The sequence below is a fragment of the Serinus canaria genome, chromosome 6, assembly GCF_022539315.1.
Source record: "Serinus canaria isolate serCan28SL12 chromosome 6, serCan2020, whole genome shotgun sequence".
NCBI classification, from domain to species: Eukaryota; Metazoa; Chordata; class Aves; order Passeriformes; family Fringillidae; genus Serinus; species Serinus canaria.
In genome coordinates this window covers 16,869,250-16,886,207 of record NC_066320.1, presented here as the reverse complement: position 1 = coordinate 16,886,207, position 16,958 = coordinate 16,869,250, and the positions used below count along the sequence as shown (strand labels likewise).

General features: G+C 42.7%; 1 protein-coding gene across 14 annotated transcripts in view; it reads left to right on the top strand.

Moving 5' to 3' along the window:
- Nucleotides 1–8,132: 8,132 nt before the first annotated feature.
- Nucleotides 8,133–16,958, top strand: part of MARCHF8 (membrane associated ring-CH-type finger 8) — an 83,568-nt gene continuing 74,742 nt past the window's right edge. For 2 of the 14 annotated variants that reach the window (XM_050976294.1, XM_050976288.1), the window contains exon 1: nt 8,162–8,306. Coding sequence is in view for 2 of the 14 variants with exons in the window: in XM_050976286.1 (XP_050832243.1) it covers nt 8,237–8,306; nt 10,226–10,299 (144 nt within the window). In the remaining 12 variants the exon portion in view is untranslated. Of the gene's footprint in view, nt 8,307–8,727; nt 9,588–10,225; nt 10,300–10,328; nt 10,441–13,745; nt 13,887–16,958 lie in introns of those variants that run through there. The other 12 variants (XM_050976297.1, XM_050976286.1, XM_050976292.1 and 9 more) reach the window with 12 other exon arrangements.

The following is a 16,958-nucleotide window of genomic DNA, read 5'->3' as shown; positions in this document are numbered from 1 at the left end:
GGGGTAGCAGCTTTATGAGAATGATAGTCAAAAGGTGGACAAAAAAAAGAAGAAAGATCACTGAAAGAGGGAGAAGTAACTTGAAGAATCTCATTCTTGGAGGAAATCCATTTTGTGTAGTCCACTTCAAACTTCTTAAACCTGAAGTTTTCAGGATGATGAGCTTGGAAAAAAATGTTCACAATCATTCTTCTGGGTATTGATAAGATAAAAATGTCATTCTGTGTGTGTGACTTCTGTGCTTGTTATTACTGGAGGAAGTTCCCCTGATATGACGATCATGTTGTTACTGAGCCATGCTACACACCATGAACTGCCTGGAGTGTTTTCATCTCCAGCATGGGACAGTGTTTGGTGCCAAAGGAAGAGAATAAGGAAAGTGAAAAATGCACAAGTGATTTCACAACAATGACACACAGTTCAGCAACATTCTAAAGACAGAGGTATTGCACTTTTTGTAGGTACAGCAAGGATTTGGTAAGAAGTGGAATTAAAATACTATGGTCTGTGATCACTAATCTGATTTTCCATAAGTATAATTGTCAGGAAATTGTTTTGTAGTATATTGGAATAGCCATACTCAAATTTTAGTACAACTACATAACAGATATGTGATAGGAAGTCTTGAGTCACATTTCAGTTTCGACTCTCTGCATATGTATAATGAAGTGCACAACAATGCTTTTTTAAGAATATGCAATGCACTAATAATCTAATTTCCCTTCTCATAATTTTTATCATGCCTCATTTTAATTATACTTAATACAGATACTTGTTCAGAACTCCACGGGTTTTGTCCCCATGAAGTGTTACAGGCATTAATTTCCAACCAGTAGTACAGCCACAAGAGAACTTTAAAATGAAAGTAACTGTTTCAGTCCTTAATTCAGATGCTATTGGCTTTTACCAAGTCCTGAGCTAGTTTCTGCTATGGATTAATTACTGTTTACTGTGTAAACTTACCTGAATGGTTTGGGGTTTAAGTATTAGCGTTACCATGTTGCTGTGCATCTGCTGAACATGAATGTTTAGCTTTTCTGTGTCCATGTAATTAGATTACTGATGTAATAATACATCTAATAGATGTATTATTAAGAGTTTACATACTGGAAGTTGAACAGTTGCTTTGGTGTGTGCTCTTCTATACCTTCCTGCCAATTTTTTTGCTTGTTACTTTCATATGTGGGGCAAAACCAGGCTGGTTTCTTGTTGAATGATCTCCAGGATTCTTGTGTCAAATTGATAGGTACCACAGAGGTGTCAGAAATGGTTTTGGATCTTGTATTAAATACTTCCTTTCTCTGGAATCTCTAGAAGCCCATGGTGATAAAAATCTGTCTCCTTGCAATTTCTGTCTATTCAGTTTGCAGTCCCCTGGGATGTAATTGCAGTGATGCCTTCTGCTCAGTCTTCAGTTGTAGACAGGGCCAGAATTGTTAATTCATATTACAAAATGCAAAATGAAGTTTCTCTAGGTTGTTTTTGCATACAATGAATTATACGCTTTGCTTTCTTTTCAAGTACTTCCAGCTTTCATAATGGGGCACCATCTTTTGGGTGTGAATTGTGCATTTGGCATTGCTTCTGCCTGCATGGAGTTGCTTCTACCTGCAGCTTTTGTGTTGGGTCGCATTTTTCCAATCTTTACATAGATCAGGCACATCTTGAGATGCATTTGACAATTTTTTGGTATCTACATTAGCACTGAGCCACAGTTGCTTACATGAGAACATTTATGGAGCTGAGAACCACATCTGGAAGTGTAATCCACTCGTTCGTGCGTAACTTCTACGCAGGGATGTTGTGGCAGATTTGATGGATTTCTCTTGCATTCACTTTGTGTGGGAAGCTGCAGAGAAGCAACACCAGGGGGCAGCAGAGGCATTTTAAAATGGCAAAAAAGTTTGGGTTTGTCCAATAACGAGATTTAACAAATAAAAAGTGTGTTTAGTTGTTTATGACCCTTACTCAGCCCACTCTGAACAGTTCTGAGGAGGTCAGCAATAGCATACATTCCTTTTCCTAATTCCAAAGGTTTTTTAAAAAAACAGAATGGAAGAGTACCTCAATAAGTTGTTTCTATGCTAGGTTTCATGATACAATTTATTAGGTAATCTTAATGTATTGAAGATTAGACAGCCCTCCTCTCTTCCTTTCCACTAACCCTGTAAGGGTGGATTTCAGAGGTGTCTGTTAGCCAAGCCATGTTGCATGGTATTTCTAGCTATATTTACTAGATATGTCTGGTAAAAATACTGCATGTCCCCACAATTTCTTACTTTAAAAAGACATGTGTTGCTGTTTTTTTCTTATGGATACAGAATGAGGATATGAAAGTATAAATTCAGTGGTGTGTGAGGAATGTATGCCAGTAACTGCTCAAGTGACCACTCCTTACTGACTTGCCTAGCCTTGCAATTCAAAAAGCTTTACAGTGGCATAAATTTATTTCCAAACCATATTTTAAGGCTGTTTCAATCCTTTTTATTCCAATCTTCAGAAAGACTGATTACCATGTACCATATATATAGGAAGTGTATATAAAGCTCCATAAGAATTACATCCTTATCACATCTGGATAGTGAATTATTGCTGAAATTAGGTGTTCTGCCCAGCACCAGAAATTCAAAACAGTACCTAATCACAAAAATAGTATTATTTACATGGTATGTGATTAAGAGTGTTAATGAGCAGGAAATGAAAACACTGACATTTTCTAAAAGGAAAAATTTGGGGTTTCAAAAAACCCTCTCTTCTTTCTCTCTGATTTTTTTTTTTTTAGCAAATGCATATGATTTCTTTAAAAAGTGAATAATCTTTTCTCTCTCCCTTCTATTCATAAATTTAATGTGCAGACAGTATTTTTTTTTCCACTTAACTAACGAGACTTAGATTTATTTTGCTTGAATCTTGTACTTAAGTGCTGGAACTATTGCCCATAATGGGCCTTATTTGCTAAAAACCTGCACTGGCTGATGCAAAGTTACAACACAGATATATCATGAAATACCTTTGGTTTTAAACGTGGCCTTGAGACTGAGAGTTGAGAGACAGGATTTCTTGTTAGCATCCCCTGTCTTGCCAGCAATCACAGATAGTTTGTTTTGGGGAGACATAGGACTCATCAAAATAGACTGGATTAGGCTGAGATCCATCCAGCTCCCATCTGTCTCTGGGAATAGGAGGTAACAGGTACTTCAGAAGGTGCAAAAATTCCCTAACCAAGTATTCAGGAGCAGGACACTGGATCCTATGCTAATGACTAATCTGAATTGTGAAGAACTTACTATCTCAGTGTACTGTATGATATGAATATGGAGGTCCATAAAGGTCTAAAACTATTTTTGAACCTTGATAGATTCATAGTTTCAATTATTTATATGTGTAATGTGAAAAGAATCTTCTTTCACTGAAGTTTTGAATTTCCTACCATTTTTAAATAGAAATTCATTTGGTCTAGTGTTATGAGAAAGAGAGAACAGTGTCCTCTGAATATTCAGTGTTCTGTCTTTGAATCACATCCCCTCTTACTCATCTTTTTTATGGTAGCACTTCACTGTCTTTACTATTACAGAGCGTTAATTATGCTTGCTGTCCTCCAAATATCCTCTAATTTTGCATTATACTTTGTCATCTGCAGTTCTCTGGTTCCCATTTTCCTGTATTGTGTATAGCTATAAGCTGCTCAAGGCACTGTTACAATGGAAGCCTCTCAAATTGTGATTAAAACAATACCAGGTGAAATATGCCCAGGGTTCTTCCAAGGAGGTCCCATAGAAATGCTTGGGATTATTAATCTTCATGTAGTCTGGACAGGATGCAAATAGCATTTGTATGAGGAAGAACACAGCAAAGCGCTGTAAGGGGAACGTGTGGCTGAGTTCAGCACCATAGCTGTGCTGCTGAGGAAGATGATGTGTGGGGATTGTTACACAGGACCAGACTGCCTGGTTTGATACCTTCACCACATCTGCATGTCGGTCACATGCAATCTGTTAATTGCAGCGGGGAGGGCCAGAGCTGAGTATTGGCTGCTAAGAGGTAGGCTCGGAAAATGTCATTCCTGCTCTGCATATTTGGGATAAATTACTTTCTATACATTCCTTAATGGTCCAAGTAACAAATGTGAAAGCGAAGCAAACTAGCCAGATCCTTTTTCCAAATGCTTTTTCTCTTTTCCAAAGCAGGGGAAGAACTTGGTGAGCCCTAGACCCAGTTGCAATACCATCTGACTTCTGGTTACTTGTCCCTGAGCCTCACTTATTTTCTAGTAGTGCATATCCAGCCTTGAATAAGCATTAAGTTGACTGGGCTACAAAGAAAGCGCCAATGTACTTTCTGCTCTTTTTTCATTTGGATACTAAATGACAATGACTTGCAGAACTATAAGCTTTAATGGAGTGTGACACCTTATCGTTATAGATTGGATTTCTCTCCAGCCAGTTCACCCATACCCAGATGACTACTTTTACCTAGACAAATCACCTCAAAAGGTCACTTTGTTGTTTTTGCCAGCCTTTAGTTTTGAGGCTCAGAAAGCTCTTACAGAGGATAGTGTTTTTGAGGCCTGGGTTAGGCTTTATTACTTTGAAAGCTTATCTGCTCTGAGACAGATTCAAAGCTGAATCCAATCTTTTCAGTCTTCAAAGGCACCCTCACATGATTGCTGAAGAGTCGCTGAAGTCTGCTGGGGTGTGTTTTCTTAGGTCTGTTTGTCACACACCATGCCAGATTAAACCTGCTGCATGTAGGGCTGGCTACAGCCACTGTCTGCTGCACCCACAGCATGTCTTACAGCACTGCACTGGGAGAGAGGGGGCAGTTTGCTTTGCAGGCAGGAATGCTCTTTTCTCCTGCTCTCTTTCATGTCAGACTTTAATAACTCATGCCTCTCTGTTCCTTAGATGGGTTCCAAATCATCATAGTGATTTTCAAAGGCCAGGCTCTGGTAACATGTATTTACTATAGTACTGATTTATAGTACTGCATCTGAGACTGAAGAAAGTTTGATAAATTTCAGGCATGTTTTTAAAAACATTTCTTAAGCTGTTTCCAAAATCATCTTCTTGGTGCTCTGGCAGCATTTTTGTTAAAGGTGATTAAACCTTAGAAATAAGGTGCCTTTCTGATAAAAGCTGATTCCTTAATCAGTCAGGAAGGATGTAAACTTTATTTGTATTTCCTTTCATCTTTCTACTTGAATTCCCATCAGTTCTGTTCACCTTCCCTAATGACTCCACTTTTCCCTTCTCCTACCAGAATCTCTTTTATTCACCTAGCACAGGCAGAAGCCAGCAGAACAACAGCGCAGGAAGGAATGAGCCCTCGGCTCACCTTCAGTAACATATAAGGTCAAGGGAGAACTTTTGGAGAAATACCACTTTATTTTGGCCAGTAATGTGCATACAGGAGAGTGAACAGATGGGAGAACACACAGCTCAGGATATACAGCTTGAAGGAACTAGAGGAACTGAGCTGGCTTGGAGAAAAACTAGATCCAAAACACAGTGGAATTACAAAGTATTCCCTGAAATATTGTGGAGTTGCTATGGAGACATGCAGGTGCTCAGACCAACACTGTAGACTAAAAAGATCATTTATAATTATCTGGGAAAAATGAATTATGCTTTTCCACATAACTACTGTATGTATTGTAATAACTAAGGAACAAAAAGGACAGAGTTATACAACAGTTGTTACTATTCAGGGTTTCTGCCCCACACCACTTTCCAGGTCTTTGTGCTAGAAGGAGTAAAAGTATTTCTAAAAAGCATAGACTTACAACCATATGCTAGATTGGTGCTGCTTTTAGAGAGGATTGGAGTCTCCTGGGCATAGAAGTAATTTTGTTTTGTCTTTTTAAAAAATTCAATAAAATTGTGTTATTTTTGATGGCAAGTAAGGCCACGTGTGTGCTCACAGTCCAGACCTCGTGTGCAGGGCATCAGGGCAGCTCTCTCTGCAGATCAATCAGTTCTTCAGCTAAGTGTGGCCTGCATTTCTAGGCACACATTTCCAAACTATGTTTTTTCTGTAACTCTGAGCCAGAGCAATTCAATTAGCAAAATTGAACCGTTCCGTTCTGTTCCTGTAATTTTTTTAAACCTTGTATCTTCTACTCAGGTTTCAAACAGCAACACTCGCTGGAAGAATTTAATATTTCCATTTGACTAATGGCCTTTAGCTTAAGCTTGTTCATTCTTTCCTATTTTTTAAAATTAGCTGCAAGTTTGAGGGAGGAACATTTGCAACAGCTTAGGTTTGTATATTCTGTTGAGAGCTGTAAGACATTCAGGATATTCCACAGTAGTAGTTGTCCTTCAGTATTGAGGCTTTAGTCTCAGTTCTGCAGTCCTGTATTTAGGAGGCTGCTGCTGAGACTTTAAGCCAAGAACAACAATGTGTTAAAATACTAGACAAGCTTTCTGGGGAAATAGAGACCATGGAGTAATAATTGCAAAACACATGGAAAGCTTAGATCTGCAAAGTGGTTTATTGCGGATTCTTTCATTTCAGGCCTAATCCTTAGATATTCTACTTTGCCTGGAAAACCTCTGGTTTGTGTGACCATTTTTCTGTATAATATCTACTTCTATTCCAGTTGTGTCTACAGGCCCTTTTCCTAGTCTGGCACACAGCACTGAGTGGTGAGCTAGGCTGTTCCCAAAGTGGAATACAATCCTAACCTGACAAATGTTTAAAAACCCAAACAAACCACACAACAAAATGGATTGAGAGCATGAAGGAAGGAAAAAGCCTCCCTTGAGAAATCCCAGTGGCCTCAAGACAAGCCAGCAGTACTGATTCTCTTTACAAACCTGTACTGCCTATCAAGAGGACAATGGTTATTATCACATATGCATGGTTCCATACCCTGTTTTATGAAGGGATACAATCAAATTTGCTTCACTTCAATCTACATAGGACTAAATTGGAGCTCTGCACACATTCTCCTCTACCCAGGAAGACACACCATACAATCTGGGTGTACTTCTCCCACCTTCACTACATGGGGGTGCTGGGTACTAACTCTGCAATGTAATGGGAGTATTTCAGCCCAGCTTCTCTGTGCTCAGCAAACCTGATGTAACATGTCATTTTTCTGTAGGGGGTGATCTCTGCATTAAAAGGGGTTACCTTGCTCATTTTATGCTTTTTGCACTGTTCTTCGTGGGCAAATGTAATTATTGTGAAAAAGTGCAGATTCAGAAGATAAAAAATTCAACTTAGGTTTAGTGAATGAATTTCCATGTCAAGTCAGGAGGTTTCTTTGTCTTCTGTTTTATTCTTCTAATAATATCTTTCTTGTTTGTGCTTCACGGACAGAAACTGTTCAGTGAAGCTCCCAATTTTCCCATTCTTTTTCATTTATTCCCAAGTGGGGTAGACATCATGTCTAAACACAGAAAACTCTCCCTTGACTTTTTCTCATAAAACTCACTTTGCTTTTTCCTCCTGTAAAATTCACCTCAATATATAGTTCACCTATTCCAGACTATCTCAGGAGAGCGGTATCTGTGGGAAGAAGAGATTAAAGTATCCTGCTTGCATAACAAAAGTGTAAAATAGCAACAGAGTATAGCAACCAGATATAAGTACGGGGTAAACTCGAAGATTTTTGTTGACGTAGTTTTTTTGCTGATAAATCAATACGTGCAGGTGAGCGATGAATACAAAACACCTTACGACGGTGTCTATAAGCGATCTTCAGGCTTTCAACATCCCTGCATTTTAAAAAGTTAAATGGCACCCTATGAAGTTAAGATGCTTTATTCTACGTACTAAAGCGCGACCCGTTTTACCCTGAGCCATAGTGACAGCAGCATCTCCGCCTGCGGCTGCGGGAGGCAGGGCTGAGCTCGGGACAGCCGGACCGCTGCCGATTGTCGCCTCTCGGTCCCCGCCAGTCCCGCCCCCGCCCGCCTCGCCGCGCAGGTGCCCGGAGCGCGTTGCCGGCGGGAGCGGGGCCGCAGCGCCGCCAGCCCGAGCGCGCCCGGGGAGGCTCCAGCGGGAGGCGATCGGGGGCCGGGACAGCCGCGTCCCGCTGCGGAGCGCCCGCCGCGCCTGCCCGTGCTGCTCCGGGCCATGGCGGCGGGGGCGGGCCGGGGCGGGGCGGCGCGCTGACAGGCAGCCCGGCCCGGGGAGCCGCGGTAAACAGGAGCCGGGGAAGAGCTGGGGGAGACCGGCCTCGCAGGAGCCTCCCAGCCCCGCGGCCCGCCGCCTCCTGGCCCCGGGCATGGGCAGCAGCAGCCGCCGCAGCCGGAGGAGGAGCCGGCGGCCCGGGCCCTGTGCGGGGCACCACCAAGGTAGGCTCGGCCGCCTCCCCGGCCGCGGGCAGCCGCCGCTTCCTCCGCGGGGGCCGAGCCGGGTCCGACGCCCCTCCTGCGCCGCGAGGCCGGGTACCAGGGCCGGGCCCGGGTCGGGCTGGTGCGGGGGCCGCCTGCCCCGGGGTCGTTGCCCCGCGGCCGCCGCTCGTCCCGGCTCCGGCGGCAGCAGCTCGCCCCGCAGGGTCCGACAGGTGAGGCGCCTGTGGGCGAGCAGCCGGCGGCGGGCCCGGCCCGGCCCCCCGCGGGTCCTTGCGGCACCGCCGGGGCCGGAGCAGGGGGGCACCGTGGGGCGGGCGCTGTGCGCGGAGCGTTCGGGGCTGCTCCTCCGTCGGAGCTGGGCAAGCGGCACCTAATTCCCTGGTAAGAGGCTTTCCTACCTCCGCCGTCTTTGTCTGCACAGCCTCAGCTGCTGCTGCTGGCGCTGGAAGCATTAGTGTTGCTGCGGGAAAACCGAGAGCGGATCAGCTGTGGGAAAGGGACCGTGTTTGCACCAGGTGTCCCGTTAGGAGGAGGACGCGAATTCTCGTTCCGTGCGCGACGTGGAACAGAGACACGCCGGAGAGAAAACCGTGCAAGGGATGTGCTGGTAGCAACGTGTTCGTAAGGAATCGTGAAGTTCCAGGGCAGACTAAGGAATAGTCAGAATTCCTTCATGCTTCTTGGAGCTACTTGGCGGGCAGAGTAATGCTCGAGTTGTTCCAAACTGTAACACTTTAACTTCGCCTCATTTTAGTACGCTAAAAGTGCAAGCAAAGCGAGAATTACAGTGTGCCAGTGCCAGATCGGTTGGTCTCAGACTGCAGTGCAAGAGGGCACGCGGCTCAGCTCTGCAGTGGGCAAAGGACTGGTCTGTTTCCAAGCATCGCAAATCCGTGAAATAACCCAGCAGCATAAACATAGAAGAGACAATTTAGCTAGAGCTTGAGTGGAGGTGGAAAGAGATACTGGAAGGAAGATGGGGGTGGGAGAGAGCCGGTCTGACAGTAACGCTTCAGCTGAGGCAGCAGCAGCAGTCTTTATGAATTTGTGCTTCTAAAATTGGTTTGGAGTAGTGTCAGATGAGGCTGAGATTGATCTAGCAGTAGTCCTAGTCAAACATTTTCAGAGAAAAGGTTTCTTTGAAAAACACTTTATTTATTTTAGACCTAAGATATTTTGTTTGAAATCTGTCAGCATTGTTCAATTTCTACTGATGCAGAGTTCTGCTAAGCCTGCCTGAGGACCAGGATTGCTGGAAACATCAATGTTCCTGGCTCAAGGGTATGTCCTAGCACCCGGAATAATACCTGCTGGGGGTGTTAGCAGCTTCTCAGCTGTAGCCCAAACTGTTTGGTGCCACATTCTCCTCAGAGCAGCCTTGTAGCTGCTTGGAGAAAGTGAGACTTGATTCTACTGCAGTTGCTGAAAATGATGGGACTGTGGAAGTCTGAACAACTGCCCTTTTGCTGGGAACTGGTGTGACTTAGGTCTAATGTAAACTTAAGAAATCAACAATTCACTGAATATTTGTTGTTATGGTGTTGGGTTTTCTGTTGTTCTTTTGATTTTTTTATTTTTTTTTACTTAGATTTCAGCTAGCCCTAGCCAGAAGTTCTGCTTATAGAGATAAACTAGTTAAAAAGAAGTGATTTCTGTTTTAGGGTGTTGCATTGGAAGAAAAGCTGCATGCTTTTCATGCCTCAGTGTATGGATATGGGGCTAGAATTGTTGGAGATGTTTGGGTGAGGTCTAGTGCTAGAAAATACACCCATTCCCAGGCTGCTTTTGCGCAGTCTTAGCTATTCTGAGGACACATTAATTCAGCATGCTGGATGAACTTTCTACATTTTCAGGATGAGTTTGTTTTGTTTTGAGTTTGTTTTTTTTTTTGTTTTTAATTTAAACTTCTATTATTTTAGATCCAACAATTTGGACAAGCAACTCTCACATGTTCAAGGGTGAAAAGACTTCCCAGCTGCTGAGGCTGTCACAGGTACTTTAGGCAATGTACCAAAGTGTCTGGCGGACTGATTTCCTTACTGCTCTTCCAAGCGCTGACATCAGTGGGGAAGGCAGGGCGCTGCAGGAATGTGACAACTTCCAGTAATAATGCTGCTCAAGGAAGGAGTTGAAGGTGATTGTTATAAGCCCTGAATTGATCCTGCTGCATAAGAAAAAGCAGTCTCCTGCTATGGATCTTTTCTGCCGTATACCTTACTCAGCCCTAGTGGGCCTGACTGATAGCTAGCTTCAGAAAGTGTGAATAATAGAGTGTGCATGGCTATCTGCCAGGAAAAAATGAAAACAGGAATGAGGTTTTTTCTGGTTTTTTCCTAATTGGTTTTTTTTTTTTGCTTTGTTCTTACTCTGCCCTTCCACCCTCCCCCAAAAATATAAGGAAGTCTTGAGCCTGTAGAAGTGTTTAACTAGCATTCTTTAGGAGCCAGTAGATGGACCATAAAAAATTAACAGGCATTGAAAGAAGGAACTTCCAGGAACCCTGAACAACCTTGTGCTTGGACTGTGTCTGTGTGTGGCAGACAAATAGTGACTAGCAAAGCTGTAGAAGGCTATAAGGAATGAAAAACTTGAAGTCTGGGAAAAACTTTCCTTCCAGGGCATAAGGTATTAGAGGGAAAATCTTCCTGGGGGACGAGTTACCGTTTACTGCTCGTGCCAGTTCTTTCTTGGGAGCATCTAGTGCTGGCTGCTGCAGGAGCTGTGTGAACCAAGTAGAATGTGCATCTAATTCTCTGTATTAATTTCCGTAGTGATACAGAGCTCATGCAGGGTTTGCTGGGACTTCTGTTTTGCTGACTTGTGGAATGACTGCAAAGATCTGGTGGCAGCTCTGTGTAGCATAGCAGAACTGGCATTACACTTGCTGGGTGGGCTTTGTTCACTGTGAATTTTCACAGCTCCAGATTGTTGAAATGCTCTTCACTGAAATAGGGTCAGTTTTACTAGGTCTGTTTGGATTTTACGGAAAACTTCCCAAAAGAGCTCCTAATTTCTAAACCAGATTACTTTTCACTGCTTCCCACAATGTTTCTGTGGGATTTATCTAGGTATCCACATTCATGTGAAGCATTAAAAAACCAAATAATGGATTACATAGTGTTTGTTTATTGATTCTGGGGCAGGTAAATGGACAAGAGCACTTGGAAGCCTGGTCACTTGCAATTAAAGGTATGCTTTAAGAGCTTTGTTACTCTTAAACGTAACTCATCACCAGACAGCCAGACAGATCAGCAACAGCAAGAGCTCTCAACCATCAGCAGTTTCTAGTGCTTGCAATTTCTTTTCCCCAGGGATGGAGAAGGAAGGCTGGCCTTTTTTATGTGTCCTTCTGGTTATCATGTTTGGGCTGATCTAGGTCAAAGGTGTTTGTAAATGACTGTTAAACATCTCTGTCTTTAAAAATGAGCACCACTCTGGAGCTCAACAGTTGGTACCTGCAGGCAGGGTGGGAGGGCTTAGTAGCAAATCTTGAATTTGACCTAACAGAATGTTGTGGTTGATTGGCCTCAACTGAAAACAGTGTTGGAAATTTTAGATAAAATACACATATATTACCTTTGTGTAATATGTATAAATGTCATGGGTGGAAAACAGTGAAAGGTTCTAGAAAGTGTGGCTGAGATTTTCCATAGTTATATGACATAAAGGCAGCAGATGAGCACTTTATCCCTGGAGACTCGTTTAAGGATCCCAGTTGTAAACCTTGCAAAATACGTAGCCAAAATTCATATGGAATGTAAATATTGTATATCTTGGGGGTAGGTAAATCCTATGTATCAGTTGGGAATGCCTTGATATTTGCCCTTCAGAGGGCATCAGGACAGAACACGTCACCAGTCCTTTTTGCAGGGGAGGCTGCAGAAGAACAACAGCACTGGAGTTTCTCCTTGGGAAAACAGGCATTGGACTTAAGAACATAATTTAACAGGTCACTGCTACCTCAACTAAGATGGAGTTTGTCTCCCAGTTTGGTCATGGCTTGAGTAAGATCATGTATTTATGCACCATCCAGATAAAGGTTCATTACAAGGAATAAAAATGTTGTCAACAGTTCTTTCCTGAGCTGGTAGTTTGACTTCTGTCATGTTCTTGACACAGGATGAGAAACTTCTTTCTTTGAATCATCAAAGGGTTAATTGTTTAATAGGAGAAGGAAAGAAAGATAGAAGGTGACAAACCAAAAAAGAAGAAAAAAAATAATATGGTTCAAGCTTACACATAACGCTGCTAATTTTTTTAAAAGTATACTAATCCTTTGTGCCTCTCTTTCTCTCAAATGTGCTTTATTTTTTAAAAAGCTTTTTGGTAAATCTCTTTAGTGTGTGTACTGGGCCTGCAAGGAAGAGTATCTGTAGGGAAAAAAACCCCAATGCTTCTGAGTAAATAGCTAGGCTTCCCCTGGGTCTGATCTGTTGATTCTAATGACCAGAATAATTTGTCACTCAGACTTACTTACTGCTAATAACTCTCTGCCATTGTGCAGCTTGAGGAAGGGAGTTGTGCTTCTGTTCTTGTTACTGGAGTTGAATTTGAAGTTCTGTTTTCTCATTACACAAGAAATTCCATGGGCACACCACACCACACTGTGGGGGTCCACACATTGCCATGACTCCTAAGACTGAAACTAGAAACTGGCTTCTAGACATGGGATTTGGGTGAATTTTGCCTCTAGAGGACTGTTTGAGTACCATTAACTGAAGGAAGCAACAAACTGACTCTGAACAACCTCCCCTATCGCACCAGTTAAATATTGAGGAAGTTTTCAGTCAGATCTTCTACTGTAAGCACTTCTCTTGGCAGTGGACCTGGCCTTTACTTTCCTGGGAGAGGGAAGGTGATGGCACAGGATTATTGGTGGGAACCCCTCATCTCCAAATTACTGCAGTATTTACAAAAGGGATGTCTTTGTTTAATGTCAGCCGTAAAGGTCTCCTAAAGCATTTCTTTGTTGAAGAGACTCCTTCAACACCAATGGGAGCTGTAGAAAGACAAAGAAAGCCTTCCCTGCCTATTTATATTTGCTTTCCCTGTCACTGGCTCCTTGTCTCATCCAGGACAGGGGATTAATCTCTCTGATCCCTCTATTTCTAGTTGTAAAAGCACAGTGTGCTGTTGGGGGTGATTCACTACTATGCCAATCTTTGTTATAATCTCTTGTAACTACGAATGCATCAGTCAGAAGAGAAAGGCTAATGGAAAAATGTGACATATTTCTGTTGATGTATTTTTTTTTCTAGGTGCATATAAATATTTATGGGAAGATTGATGGATTAGAGAACAGGAAGTGATGCAATACAGGGCTCTGCCATGGTTTCATAACATGGGCCACATTATAGCAATAAATTCTTGCAAGTGACTCTGCTTGCTCTATCTGTAGTTTTGTCTCCTTGCATATTTTCTGTGGCCTCCTTCAGCAAACCACTCTTAAGGGACTTGCATTTAACAGCAGGATGAACTCTACTACAGTAAATAGAAAGTGAAAGTTGGCAGTGGCTTTTTGGTTCATCGTACATAAGCCTGGTGAAGTCTGGCTTGCCAGAGGAATGTGAAGAGCGTGAGGTAATAGTTTACCATAGGTGATGACAGAGAAGAAAACACTCATGGGAACAGTCTGACTCTTTTCTGAAGTTTACAGTAGGCTTTGATTTTTCGTTCCCTTCTAGTAAATGACGTGAGTTCCCCTTGCAGTTCTGCATCCAAAATGTCCTTTTAACGGCGATTATTGTTAGAGCTTTTAGAATAATCATCTTGAGCTTGCCTGCCAAATCTGAGCTGAAAGTGCCAGGACTAGGAAGGACAGTTGTTGTCAGTGTTTTTTCTCTAGTGCAATCTGTGACCATTGATTTACACAGAAACTGCTTCTACAAAATGTCTATATGTGCGTGTATGTATGTGCATGCATATAATCCACAAAAGCATGTGGGCTGAAGCTTTGGTGCTCTTTGACATCACAAGTGATCTCTAGAGGAAAGGATTTTTTACGCCAAACATGATAAATGCATACTGAACTCAATGCTGTCTTGTTTCACTGAGAAGAAAAAATCTGCTTAGCTTTAAAAAGAAGAGGAAGTTCCCTTGCAGCTAAAAAGGGTTTTTTTGTGAGACAGGAAATCTGAGTCTTTTTTCCTGCTTCTGGTCTGTTTTCCCATTTCAGTTACTTCACCTATGCACACCTTAGTTTCCTGTAACTCAGCTGTCATCGAAATCATGATATTTTTAAGGTTCTTGGATTTTTATTTAAAATTTTTAACCTGTTCTTTAAGGAGAAGTGAGCTAATGCAATCACACTGCCAGTAACTTCTGAACCTGTTTGCTAAATATCACATAATTGCTGGAACTTTAGATATTGCAGAAAGGATGGAATATAAATTGCAATGTCACAGCTGAGAACTGCAGCCTCGCCTTGTGCTGAAGCCCATGGAGATGACACTTTTTAAACATAAGCTAGGCCACATGGATGAGTGGCCCCTATGAAACCTACAACCACAGGAAACCAAATGCAGGATCTCAGACTGTGCCAGTCCTTCTGCTGTGGGATGGCCTTCTTCCACTGCAAGGCCTTCTGAAAGCTTAGGAGAAATTTAAAGTATTGTTACCAAATTAGAGCTGGCATGATGCATCAGACTCTTCACAAAATTAATGTCTGAAAACTAAGGGGGTGGAGGGAGGAGAGATACCCTTGTAAAATTACATTATTCTTGTCAGGCTGGCTTGATCTTGGGAATTAGCAAAAAACAGTAGCAGGTTTGATTAAAATATGGAAGGGAGTTTTAACTTTGCTCTTGGCATAAAAAAGCAGAAGCCAATAAAAACAAGATCAGATTTCAGCCTTCTAAACTCATTGATGTTCTTATGCAGTGTTTTCCTATTGAAGCCTTGAAATATCTTCTTGTTTTAGGGCATGAAAACTGTATATTGCCTCTTAGCAGTTCCTTTGTGTGGGACATGTATGTTGTTTCTGTGATTATTTTGACAGCAATGTTCAGCTATTTTGCACCCTGCGTCTTGGGGTCAGACCTGACAGGGGAGAATACCTCATGCTGAGACCACTCAAGTTGCAGAAATTCTCACCAATCATTGCAAAATTGCAAGGCTTGAAAGGTCTCTATATTGTTCTCTGTGAGCTGCTGCATGCTTTGGCAGGGTATGAAAAGGAGTCCTCCTCTAGTACACCTGCAGAACTCTGCAGTTCCTGAGGCCTTTTAGAGATAAGTATCTTTTTATGTGCCATCCTGACAGTATAGGAAAACTGCCCTGTGATGTTTTCCGGGGAAATCATGGAGAACTTGCTACACTGTTGTAATTTCCAAATGGCAGGAAGTTTAAAATTATTATTCTTTGACCTTTCCTAATCCATCTGATTACTTTCTTAAATGTGTGGATTTGTTTCTAGTGAGGCAGTGTGCAAATGATATGTTAGAACTGCAGCTTCAAAGCAGCGGGAGATGGCCCTGCCAGAGCACCGTGCCGTGTCCTAAGTCTGCCTAAGTGCTCCTTGCATTTTACCCTTGTCAGTAAGGCTGCATTTGAGATGCTGCTAGAGAAGTGTGGAAGCATCTCCTCTGTATATCTACATACCAAATGCAGTAGGGTGAGTCTGACATATGTTTTGCAGTCTTTTGGTGGTGCTTTTCTTTCCAGGATCTCCTGTGATGAGTGTCTGGTGTTTTGGGGACCCTGAAGCAGTTGTATTTGCCATAGACCTAGGCTTTTATTTACTGGTGGTGTTGGTATCGGCTTCTCCAACCACAAGACAAGGATCCCAGCTCAGTTGCAGTTGAACATGTGTGATTCAAGATACAATTTCTCACTCACTTTCCTTTGTTAGTGATACCCTGGCAAGCATAGCATCATGTGGTCCAGCAGCCTGAGAGCAAAGAATGCAGGATCAGTTCCTTATATCAAGAGGCAATTAGATACCTCATGCATTTTATTCTTGGCTGTGATCTTTCATTGTGTCTTGTTAGCTATTTGTTATGATTGCTTGCTTTCTGTCTACTTGAGCTCTACTTGTCAGCTTGGACACGTGTTCAGTCTGTCTCATCCATCTTTGCGTACTGGGAAGTTTTTTAGCTGGCATGTTCTCACTATGCAGAACTCTAGGTGTTTTGCAGAGACTCGGTAGGGCTGTGATGCCCTGCAGGCGTCGTGCTGGTTGGCTGTTTGTCAGCTGCCTTTTCGAGTCCTCATTAGCTGCTGTACTAAGGCTCTCTGCTCTGTAAGACCTGCATGGGTTTGGCTTAGCCTATCTTTACTGTCTGTGCCTTGTGCAGGGGATGTGGGAGGAGGCTGCAGGGATGGTTCTGCTTCAGGGTAGATGCTCTGCTCAAGGAAGGGATGTTTTCCAGTTGCATCCTGATGCTGTAGTGTTACTTCCCTTTCCACGTGACGCTCCAAAGCATACACTTATCCCTTGTCACACAGTTTTCATTGCTGCTTCTGTGAATGAGGGAAGAGAAACTCAGATAACTGATGATCCAATCTCTTAGGGATTGCTTTTGAGCTATATCCTGTGTGGCTCATGGGCAGGCCTTTGTGGTTGATGTAATCTAACTAATGCATATGAGAGACGTCTGAGCCAGGAATTGGGAATTTAATAAGATGACGAAACTGTTGGGTTTCAAGTCTGAA